The sequence below is a fragment of the Scylla paramamosain genome, chromosome 31 (genome assembly GCF_035594125.1).
Source record: "Scylla paramamosain isolate STU-SP2022 chromosome 31, ASM3559412v1, whole genome shotgun sequence".
Taxonomy (NCBI): domain Eukaryota; kingdom Metazoa; phylum Arthropoda; class Malacostraca; order Decapoda; family Portunidae; genus Scylla; species Scylla paramamosain.
This window is the reverse complement of record NC_087181.1, coordinates 17,111,500-17,123,337: the sequence shown is the minus strand read 5'-3', so window position 1 is coordinate 17,123,337 and position 11,838 is coordinate 17,111,500. Positions and strand designations below refer to the sequence as shown.

The 11,838-nt window shown below is 39.6% G+C and overlaps 1 protein-coding gene across 1 annotated transcript; it reads left to right on the top strand.

Moving 5' to 3' along the window:
- The first annotated feature begins 1,354 nt into the window (after window positions 1-1,354).
- On the top strand, window positions 1,355-7,337 carry LOC135088755 (splicing factor ESS-2 homolog). Its single transcript, XM_063983755.1, has 7 exons — window positions 1,355-1,611; window positions 2,611-2,748; window positions 3,192-3,590; window positions 3,810-4,005; window positions 4,661-4,837; window positions 5,557-5,761; window positions 6,711-7,337. Exons 2-7 carry the CDS (start codon window positions 2,617-2,619, stop codon window positions 7,210-7,212), a joined length of 1,611 nt encoding a protein of 536 aa, XP_063839825.1. The 5' UTR covers window positions 1,355-1,611; window positions 2,611-2,616; the 3' UTR covers window positions 7,213-7,337.
- Window positions 7,338-11,838: the final 4,501 nt, after the last annotated feature.

Genomic DNA, 11,838 nt, shown 5'->3' with positions numbered 1-11,838 from the left:
ATACAATTAGTTGCGATTAATTTAGGGAAAGCAATAACAAATGTAACCTAACTAGCTTCACCCGAGTGGCCATAACTTCGCAACAACCACTGAAACACGTACAAAACACGAATCACGCGCCAATAAAATGCTACCACAACTAAACGCTCCCAGGCACGCATCACACCACAAACAGCCCCAAACACCACCACAACACCCTTACAGACCCTCCAAAACAACCCTGTACAACCCCAACCAGCCCCTGACAACACCTAAATAAACCCACAACCCCAGAAAACACGACAACAACTTCATGCAACCCCAGAGAGGTACCACAACCCATACGTTGCACAACCACTACAACAACCTTATACGACTAATAAAACCCCAAATAGCGCCCAAATAAGCCGAAATGTCCCTGAACTACCCCAGACAACACGACATCAGCCCCAAACAGGGACCACAACACCACAATACCAGGGCCACACCACCCAGCCACAAATAGCTTACCTGTGGCCGCGCGAGTGCTGTTGAAACACCCGCAGCTCCTCAAACACCAGCTCCAGGAAGGCCTCGTCCTCCCCGCTCAGGTACCGCCCGGATATGTACGTCGCCAGCTTGACTGCATTCACGTAGAAAAATAGTAACGTTAAAATTTCTGTCACAAGGACGCTCCTCCTCCACCAGCCAACCCCCGCGTGACGTCACGATGGATGGCGCCCGTGACGTCACTCCCAACGCCTACGTCACTCAGGCCATTTGTTATTCAAGACATTTTTTGCTCCCCGCGTGTTGAATATGGAATGGAAAAATTTGTTCAATTGTAAAAATGCTGAATGAGGGGAATGTAATCATAAGTTTGGGATATGGCCGATTAATAAAAAGTTGTTGGTGGTTTTGTTACTCAGCGATCTTTTTTCTTTCCGTTAGCTGAATAATCAATAGGAAAAATTGGAATGTCGAAAATATATTCATAATCAGGAAAACGACCAAATAAAAGAAAGCTGTTTGGAATGTAAAAACATCGAGGATCAGAGCTGTTGCAAAGGCATATTTTGACATTTATTTGCCTACTTTAACTACCAAGATACATTTTCCACTGATTTTAAATCATTCCCAATTTAGCATTAGCATTCAGCATATATATCGTTTGACTAAATTATAATACACCATTACATAAAACGTTTCTCATTCGATTGATTTGTATAATTCATTGCATTTCTTTATCTACCCCGAACTTTTTTAGATATTTTTCTGTCAACATTAACTCACAATCCCCTTACTGATAAAAAAAAAAAAAAAAGTTTATTAAGATATGGCCACAACTTCCGGGCCGAATAGGGTCACCGAGCCGAAATCAACCTCAAGCTGATAAACAAAGCGAGTCTACGTCACATTTACGTGTGGTGTGCGTCACTGCTTCTCGCTAACTACCCCCAAGGCACCAAATTTCCCAAAACAACCTCTAGTGAGAACCAGAACAACGATAAATACCAATATGATTATCTAGTGGCCTGGAAAATATGAGAATGAGGTGAAATGACGAACAAATTGGAAGCATAACACACCGCTAGAAGTTTATATTTTTGTTAGCATACTTGAGAAAGAGAAATAGAGAACACGAGGACTAAGGTAAGGCGGCTAACTTCATACCTGTGTAATAATTAGTGCATTTGACGGAAATTTCATAGGCCTATGACAATGTGCAGGTGTCGTGATACACCGTGGGAAGATGTGTAGGGCGTTACAAGACAAGACACCCTCAAAATTTTGGATAATCCATTTGACAACTAGGGACGGCACCTTCATGGCGTCTTTTCTTTTTTTTTTCAGCTTTTCCGTTGTCCTAGGCCAGAGCTCTTCCCACATAATAAAATATCCACCCTTGGATTTTTTTCTTTAAATTATTTTCCCTTCATGACTACGTATCCCCCGTGAATATTTCTGAAACGTTCCAAATTATTTTCCCTTCATGACTACGTATCCCCCGTGAATATTTCTGAAACGTTCCATTAGCCTAACCTAACTTACACAGCGTCCTAACGTAACCTTAACCAATCCACTGACAGCACGGGTTTCACTTTGGTATGTTATAAGACTACAATAATGTGACCTATAAGAATCAGTAGGCCTACATATGATACTAGTGTCTATGTAGCATTTGTTTAATCTCATGAAGCTTCCTTTATGAGTCAGTGCCAATCCCAGTCATATTTGAGAGTCAGTGCCTTCCTATCTCCTTTTTAGATTTCATCAAGTTTCAGCTAGTTACCTCTTGCCCTATCCCGATTACCTCTTCTAAGGATCTTGTTGACATCTCTATTGCTAAGGTATTTTTAGAGCCACTTAAATATGTTACTACAATAATTAGAATGGTTAGTTTTAGATGAAAGCCTTCTAGTGAATTGTCAAAAATCTAAATTGCTTACTGCCTAAAAAAATCATGGCACAGAATTGCTTTATAGCTTGAAGATGTACACCGCCAAGTCACACACCAGCCAAAGCGCTTTACAATAAAAAAAATATATAGACAAGAAAAACAGAGATGCGTTCAGCCTCAAGTTAGCAGTGGTATGTTTAAGAATTGGTGTGATGGTGACAAATTGATACTAAATGCTGTGAAACTTACAGATCATCATGAGTGAGGGCCAAGACACGGGAGGCATGGCAGTGGAGGTGACCAGCCAGGGCATGGAGGTGTTCAAGAAGCCCCTGCAGCCAGCGCCCCACAGGAAGAGGAAGGTGCTGGATGAGGAGGCCTATGTCAGGGTGAGTGCAATGCTTTTGACCATACATCAGGATACTAAGATTGGGTTGTAATGTTTGTATAAGTGACACATAGTAGATAATGGAAGAAACTAGATCATATGTAATTTTTTATCTATTTATTTATTTTTTCACATGTAAGAAGAAGCATATTTCATCTCTACCTGGTTTTTAATGTTATAGCTATATGTTGATATGATTGCTTACTGGTGCTATAAGCCAAAATGTAATGAAAAAGGCATCACATTTCCCTATTGGCCAAATGAAATCAAATGCCACCTGTTTCTGAATTGTCTGAACAATTTAAAGATTTACTCATTATAGGTAACATACTTAAACAATTATTGCTTCAAAATCTGAGTATTAAACAAAGCATGAAATAGAAGTCAGAATTATGTGGTAATTTACACAGAAGTAGAAATTTATTTGCAATTTTCACTTTTCAGGAGATGGAGAAAATCATAGAGAGAGACTTTTTCCCTGACCTGGACAACCTGAAGGAGAGGATGGAGTACATTGAAGCCAAGGAGAGCAACAATGTGGGCAAGCTGAGGGCACTCTTCAAGAAATACGCCAGCGAGGGCAACGCATCAACACTCCGCAGCATTGAGAACAGCCCGGCCACCTTTGAGACCCCAGCAGAGGCGAAGGGCTGCTCCACCCCCGCCTCCCACCGCTCCCAGGACTCTGACACTGAGTCTGTCAAGGAGGAGAGGGAGTCTGTGAAGGAATCCGAGGGCAAGGGTGAGATGTCCCTGGACGAGTTTTTGGCGAGACACACGAGTGAGGACAACGAAAGCTTTGAGGAACTGATGAAGGATAATGAGAGGAAGTTTAGACAGAAGGTAAGAAATGGAAGAAATTGATAGGATGTATGATTTTTTATATTTTTTTTATGTATGAGTGGTGCTGGGCAAGGGCAGCAAAAAGAGTGAAAAAAGAAGGCCCTCACTGAGATGCCAGGCACAAAAGGAAGCTTAAAACAATCACCCAAAACTAGAAGATAAGTGTCTTGAAATTTATATAGATGAATATTTATCTTATATCTTTTAAACCCACCTCAGCATGCGTGGATGTTTGAAGCAGAGGAGAAGCACAACAAAGACCACATGCCGAACCTCGCCCTGCCATCCGCGGAGCAGCAGGTGGAGGCGAGCATCCTGGCTATTACTGGCGTCTCTCAGGAAAAGGACACCAGACCTAAGAGTGTGGAGAACTGGAAATTCAACACCTTTAATTCAGTCATGTTTGTGCCAGATGGTAAGGATGGTCTCTCTCTCTCTCTCTCATCAATATCTTAAACCTTCATTATATATCACACTTTTTTTGTTTTATGCATCTTTTGTTCATCTATATTTTGTCTCGTCTTTTTGTATCAGTTGTTTATCTTTCTGTCTTTCCTCTCCCTCATGTTGTACCTATACTGTTTTTTCTTTGCCCCCCTAACTTGTGTGTTCAAATCAGCCATTGCTCACTTGACATTACACATCCATATAATGCATCCTGTCACAAATTCTAAAGCTGAAGATGATGTGCACACAAACTCACATCTGCACTTAACTGTGAATGCCATACCAACATTTTCCTGTCAGTAACTCATGGCGTCCCTGCATGTAGGCTGCGGTGTGATGCCCTGCCTTGTGAATTCCCCAGTGATCATTGGTACCAGGGACTTATGAACTTATAAACTTTTCAGGAGTCAATAGGTCTCAGGATGAGTAAAATATAAATAATAGGGCTTTATAAATTCACCCCCTTGTCTTTTTAGTACCAGGTGCTTATGAACTCATTTCCTCATCTTTTTTAGGAGTCAACATGTTCCAGGATAAGTAAAATATAAATAACAAGGCCTTATGAATTCACCTCCTTGTCTTTTCAGTACCAGGGGATTACAAACTCATCTTGTCTTTTTCAGGAGTCGACATGTCCCAGGATAAGCTGATAGAGTTAAGGAAGCAGAAGAAGCAAGCCATCAGCCTGCAGAACACTCGGTTTGACGGCAACCCCTTCACAGAGACCATGAGTGCAGCAGCCATGTTGGAGGCCTCGGCAGTGCAGGCCATCAAGAAGGAGGGCAAGGTGGGCGTTGATGGTAAGTGCCTGACTGCAGCTGAGGCACAGACAGAAAGGTTAAGTCAGTGTGTGTGTGTGTGTGTGTGTGTGTGTGTGTGTGTGTGTGTGTGTGTGTGTGTGTGTGTGTGTGTGTGTGTTCATCGACAGTACAGACTCGGACACATATGAAGGTTTAACTGATGAGGTTGTGTGTGTATTTGTAGCAGAGACAGGCTTAGACATAAAAGTTAAGTCAGTATGTTTGTGTGTGTTCATCCATAGTACAGAGACACAGACACACACACACACACACACACACACACACACAGAGGTTAAACTGATGAGGTTGTCTGTGTGTGTTCATTTGCAGCAGAGATAGACAGAGATGTACCAGTTGAATTGATGTGTTTGTGTGTGTGTTTATCAGTAGCAGAGATTTAGAAGTACATAGAAACATTTTATGTAATCCTAAGTTAGGTTAGGTTGAGATATGTTAGGTTAGGTTGGATTAGTAAATAACATAACCCAACCTAACCCATTCTGATCCATTAAAAGATAAACTGGAGTCACTGTGGCTGATCTTAATATTAGATTAAGTTAGTTTGGGGTAAATTACAGTATATTAGATTAGCAAACTGTTATGTTGCATCGTATCAAGATAGATTACATTAGATTAAGTGACTGTGACCAAACCTGACCAGCTCTAACCCACTGAAAAACATGTGAAATACTTACCTTGCAACTGTTCATCACCCACAGGCAGGGAGCTTGGCAAGGAGACGCCCCGGGTGAACGGATACAACTTCGTGACAGCTCCCTCGCCCATGCCGGGAGTGGACGCCTCGCCTCTCATGACCTGGGGAGAGGTGGAGGGCACCCCGTGTCAGCTGGATGGCAGTCAGACCCCCTTGCTCAAGAAACACACCCCAGGCCCCTCCTACAGGATACCCCAGCTTCCCAGTAGGTGAGTGGCTGTGGCGAATGTTTTATCAGCTGGTCTTGCAGTGTATTGTGTAATTATTTGGAATTTGGTAAGTGTTTAGTGTTTTTGCAGCTAAGTGATCTGTTGGTCTGCTGTGTGCCTTGCGACTCATGTGGAGTTGGGTTCTTGTGTTGAGTTTTTCATAGGGACTGCCATGTATAGACCTGACAGCTTCTTCCAGCTTCCTTTATTTTCTTTGGTTGTGTTCTTAGACTCGTAAGTAACAAAGAAAGTTGGTTTGTTTGTTCTTCGTACTCTACATCTGAGAAATGCATCTGTAGAGGAAAGATTTTGCTCTAACACATGATCATCCAGCAACATTAAGGAAAAAAAGGATGCTGAAGGAGGATAGTAAACACTCCATTCACAAATTCTTCAAGTTAGTGTAGTGGCAGGACAGTGAAGGCTGACCACAAACTCCACACAGACCAAGGTGATCGTCCTTGGTCTGACAGATGACGTGTTGGCCTCCTGCTGCCATGAGTGTCCTGGGATGTGCTTGATCTGGCCATTCCTTGTCATGGCTGCCTTTCAGATACATTCCTGTGCTTTTGTGTTGTTCCTGATGGGGACAATACATCATGAATTATGCAATTTTGTCCTTTATCCTTATTTACAAATGCAGAATTCACATCTATAAATAGGAATGTAAAAAAGGTACCCTTGAAATATGAAAAATTGCAGTAATTGTCTATAATTTGTTTACATTTTTGTAGAAAAAATAGGAATATGTTCCTGTCTTATAATCTAAATCTATTATCATTATACTTCTTTATTTACATACCAAAAGCATACAGCACCAAGAGGTATTATTGTGATACACAGTGAATGCATTGTCAGAAGCCACACAATGACTTAGTATATTAACTGGTTGTATTCAGTAGTGGTTGTATTCCTACTGAAACTAACAAGAATGTGTTACATCTTCCAGAGACCGCATTGGCCACCGGCTTTCAGAACAGGCCAGCCAGAAGCACCGCAACAAAAAGCTGAAGGCAGTGATGGCTGCCAAGCAGGGCCTGACATCCCCACTGATCAGGTTTGGCTCACAATCCTCACAGGAGAGAATGATGTCCATGTCTCCTGCTGCTCAGAAGCTTCTCAAGAGCAAAGTCAAGCTGCAGCACGGAGTAGACAAGGTCCTGCAGGCCTCCTACACACCGTCCCCCAGCATGAGGCGCACCCCGGCCACCCCAGGGGCCACGACGCCCAGCTTTGGGGACCTCACCTGTGCGTCTCGAAGCACCACACCCAAGATGCAGACTCGGACGAAAAGGATGGCTGCGGTGGGTGCCGAGGATGCTGAATTCTCCTCAGGACTCACCGATAACTTGCTGGACTTGCCAAGGAGATCGAGAAAGTTGTCGCCGCAGGAAGGAAACAGCACGCAGCCTCCTCCGGGCAGCAGGAAGTGTGCTGCTGACTTCTTTTAGCAGCACGTGTATGTATGTGTGTGTGTGTGTAGCGTGTGTTGCGTCTCTTCTGTGATGGCAGTGAATGTAAGGAAGGAAATTATACTATGTATATGATCCATTAAATAATTATGCAAATTAACAAATGATGTCAATCTTTAATTCCACTGTACTGCTTATCAATTTTCTTCAATCATGTACTGTTATTCTTGTCTCAGGTCTGGTGGTCTAGTAACATTATTGTCTCAGTTCCCTGTGTATGAGACCCCTTTCACACAATGCCACTAGCAACAGCCACCATTACCTCAGTGTGGAAGGGTTGGCTAACTTCAAGCAATAAGTAACTGTGTGTCATTGCTGGTGGAGGTCACCTGCTGCGTCACAGTGGTGGCCTTGTATGAAAGGCTCCATTGCAAACTAGTGGCAGCCACCAGCAGCAGAGTGTGAAACAGGCTTAAAAGAAAAGAACAATTCAGAACAAAATATGAAAATCAATCAATAAATGAATGAATGAATAGATTAGTGATACATTTCTTTCATAATATGAATGACAATCCAAACAGTAGATGGAATTGTTGAAAATAATAATTCTTCATAGCTCTCTCTCTCTCTCTCTCTCTCTCTCTCTCTCTCTCTCTCTCTCTCTCTCTCTCTCTCTCTCTCTCTCTCTCTCTCTCTTTCAGAATCTAATAGTGACCAGTAAAGTTAGAGCCAAGGCTTGTATTGGAAAGGGGATGTTGCAGCGCCACCAACTAAAGGGAAACGTGAGGCGAGAAATAGAAGCCTTTGAGCAAGAACAATATATGATCAGACAGGGAAGAGAGAGAGAGAGAGAGGAATATCAATTTACAACCAAACAAGAAAATTTCAGATGTTATTTCAAGAGAGATTAACTTATAATTAAATGATAGAAACAACACAATCTTAAAAGTTATGCTTGTGGATTAAAAAAAAAAAAAAAGTGACGGACTCCACCAATCTTCACTTGTTACTTGAGCAGCTCATTACTTGCTTATTTATTTACTTTCTTACTTACACTCATATACATTCTTGAACTCCACGTCACTTTTTCACTTACTCCATATCTACAAAAATAAATAAATAGATAAATGGAATGAAATGAATATATAACAAAATAAAAACAGGAACAAATGAATAAATAAATAAAACTCAGCCTGTTACTACTTACTTACATATATAAATTAATTAAACCCCCCGTGATTTATTGGCTGACTGATAAACTGAAGGACTATTTGATTGTCTAATTATGGGTTGCTTGACTGACTAATTAGCTGACTGGATGATTAATTGGCTACATGATAAATGACCTGACCCAACATACACTCATCTACTGGATAAATTGTTGTGCTATCAAACCCGCTGTACTTGAGTGACTAACTAGCTAACTGATCTGCTCACACACACACACACACACACGCACACACACACGCACATCATGGACTACTTGATATTTAACTCTCTAGTATGTATTTCCTCGTGACTGATGAACTAACTACGTAATTGACTGACTGACTGACGTACCAACACACACACACACACACACACACACATATACATGAATAACTTCCCGTAATTTACTAACTAACCAACTGACTGATTGACTGATTGACTGACTGAGCTACCAACATACGCACACATACATTACTATCAAAGTAACACACTTAATTCAAACACACACCAACACAAAACAAAAACAAATCACCTGTAGGAAGAAACGAAACACTCATTCATTTATAAGGACAAGATATGCAATTTCAGGTAAGATGAGATTTACAACCCTTGGGAATGTCTTTCATAAACGCGACTCATTCAAACTCTCTCAATCAGAAGACTTGTATAACCTTCAGCTAAGTATCGCGTTCACTTCGTAACAAGGCAGCCTTCAGTTCTTCGAGTGCCAATTAAATTAAGCTCATCGGTTCCTCGGTTATCCTTGCTTCTCCCTGCCACGATAAGGATTCCGCGAGGTTCGTATAGCCTATCACTCCCGCGCGAAATCTTGCATGTGTTTTCTCGATTTTCAGTAAGTTTGGCGTGGTCTCTGTGATGGCCTGAAGGGTTCTAGTGAAAATTTTTATGCTTTTCATGTGTTTTCGTTGTTCTTGTCATTGTTTAGTGAGGTATAGTGGATGTGTTTAGAGTTTTTAGAGATGTTTTCGTGGTTTTACTAATAGTTTGACGAGTACTAAAAAGTTAGTAAGGTTTTCTAGTGTTTTTCGTGGTTCTAGTAATAGTTTAACGAGCTCTAGTGGAAATGTTCAGGGTTTTCTGTGGCTTTCGTTGCTCTAGTGATCGTTTAAAGAGCTCCAAAGGAAGTTACCGGAATTGTCAGTGTTTTTCGTGGTTTTCATATAGTTTGACGAGCTACAGTGAAAGTTTTTAGCGCTCTGTGTGGTTTTCATAGTTCTTGTGGTAGTTAAACGGGTATCATAGTTGAAGCCTTTATTGTTATTATTATTATTATTATTATTATTATTATTATTATTATTATTTTGTTGTTGTTGTTGTTATTTATTTATTTATTTTCAGTGTTTTCTATGTATATGCTTTTTGCGTTTTTTTTTTTTTTTTTTGTGATAGACGAGCTGCAAAGGAAATCATTTAGTATTTTCACGCGTGTTTTCGTGGTTCTATATAGTGATTTGTGGATATTATCAGGATTTTCAGGGTTTTGATGATTCTGCGATACTTTAAACGAACACTATCGAAAGTTGGCAGTTTTGTTTTTTGTTTTTATTTTCAGCGGAGTCTTTTCATGATCAAAGTGATAATTTAACAAGATTACTAGGCATCTGTTAACTTCAAATTAATCCGTGCATCGTGAACTGATGAATATGAGAGAGAGAGAGAGAGAGAGAGAGAGAGAGAGAGAGAGAGAGAGAGAGAGAGAGAGAGAGAGAGAGAGAGAGGGGGGGCGGGGGAGGAAACAGCGCATTACGTGATTCAGCTAGAATGATAAGGAGTGAGAAATGTTTTGAATTCTCTCTCTCTCTCTCTCTCTCTCTCTCTCTCTCTCTCTCTCTCTCTCTCTCTCTCTCTCTCTCTCTCTCTCTCTCTCTCTCTCAGAACTGAAATTGCAAAGCAAACCGACTGACAAACTCTTTCCACATGAAATATTGAAATATATGGAGTTTTGAGACGAGAGAAGGGAGGAGGAGGAGGAGGAGGAGGAGGAGGAGGAGGAGGAGGAGGAGGAGGAGGAGGAGGAGAAGAGGAAGAGAGAGAGAGAGAGTAGAATTATTGGAACTATTTTAATATCGTTTATATCTTGTGTTCCATGCCTACCGGAGAGAGAGAGAGAGAGAGAGAGAGAGAGAGAGAGAGAGAGAGAGAGAGAGAGAGAGAGAGAGAGAGAGACGATCGATATGACAAAAAGAGTAATAATACCGACGATTTTATTAGGAAGGAAGAAAGGAAAGGTTGATGAGAGGGAAATAGATGGAAGAAGGAAGATAATCAAGATTGAGGAAGGGAGACAGATGAGAGGACGGTACGGAGGAAATAGAATAGAAGAATGAAGATGAGGCTACGATAAAAAGAATAGGAAAGAGGTATAAGTCGAAAAAAAAAATATATAAGACGAAAAAGAAAAAAAAAAGAATAGGGTAATAGAATTGTAAAGATGACAAAAAAATAATAATAAGAATAGGGTATTAGAAGTATAAGACTGTAAAAAGGAATAGCAGATGTAGAAATATTAAAGGACAATAAAAAAAAAAAGGATAGTAGAGAAAAAGGAAAGAATAAAGATGTGAAGCAAACAATCCTAGTATATAGTACAAGAAAAAAAAATAATACTGAAATTAATGTAGAAAATATATATACTCTAATTATAAAGGAAAAAAAAAAAAAAAACACAACTTTTGACAACTTTTAATGATTGGAACTAATCAAGATATGATACTAAATTACAAATAAATAGATAAACGATATATCAAGCACGTTTATTAATTGGAATTGTGTTTAATTGAACACGAGGGAGCACAGGCAGAGTGATCTAACTAACGAACTAATTATCGAACAACTGACAAGGTACTCGTAATGAAACAAACCACGCGGGACCTCATTACACACACACACACACACACACACACACACACACACAGTACTTATTAATAAAAAAATAAAATAAATAAATAAAGAATGAAAGCTAAAATACAAAAAAAAAATAAAACAGGAAGATGAATCGATGAATAAATAAATGAAGAAATAGATAAATAAACAGATAAATAGATAAATAGATAAATAAACAAACAAATAGATAATTAACTGAATAAACAAATAAATATATACATAAATAAAAAGATAAGTAGGTAGATTTAACAGGTACATAAACAAATAAATAAATAGATATATAGATAGATAGATCAATATATAAAATGCAATAAGAAAATCAAATAAACATATAAGTGAATAAACAAGTAAATAAATAAATCTAGAAAAAAAATAAATAAAAAGTAAGAAAATCCAACATTATCGTACAATATCTACCTTATACTTTACAAATCTATTTCACATAACCTACTACATGCATACATATTTACTTACTTATTTGGTTATTCGCATTCGTTTTTATTCATTTACACCTTTACTTCAGAGAGAGAGAGAGAGAGAGAGAGAGAGAGA

Excerpts from the sequence above, each read along its gene's own strand:
- LOC135088755 (XM_063983755.1), top strand. The coding sequence starts at position 2,617 with ATGAGTGAGGGCCAAGACACGGGAGGCATGGCAGTGGAGGTGACCAGC. Across the intron at positions 2,749-3,191 it reads ATGAGGAGGCCTATGTCAGG|GAGATGGAGAAAATCATAGA; the intron begins GTGAGTGCAATG and ends TTCACTTTTCAG. Across the intron at positions 3,591-3,809 it reads AGAGGAAGTTTAGACAGAAG|CATGCGTGGATGTTTGAAGC; the intron begins GTAAGAAATGGA and ends AACCCACCTCAG.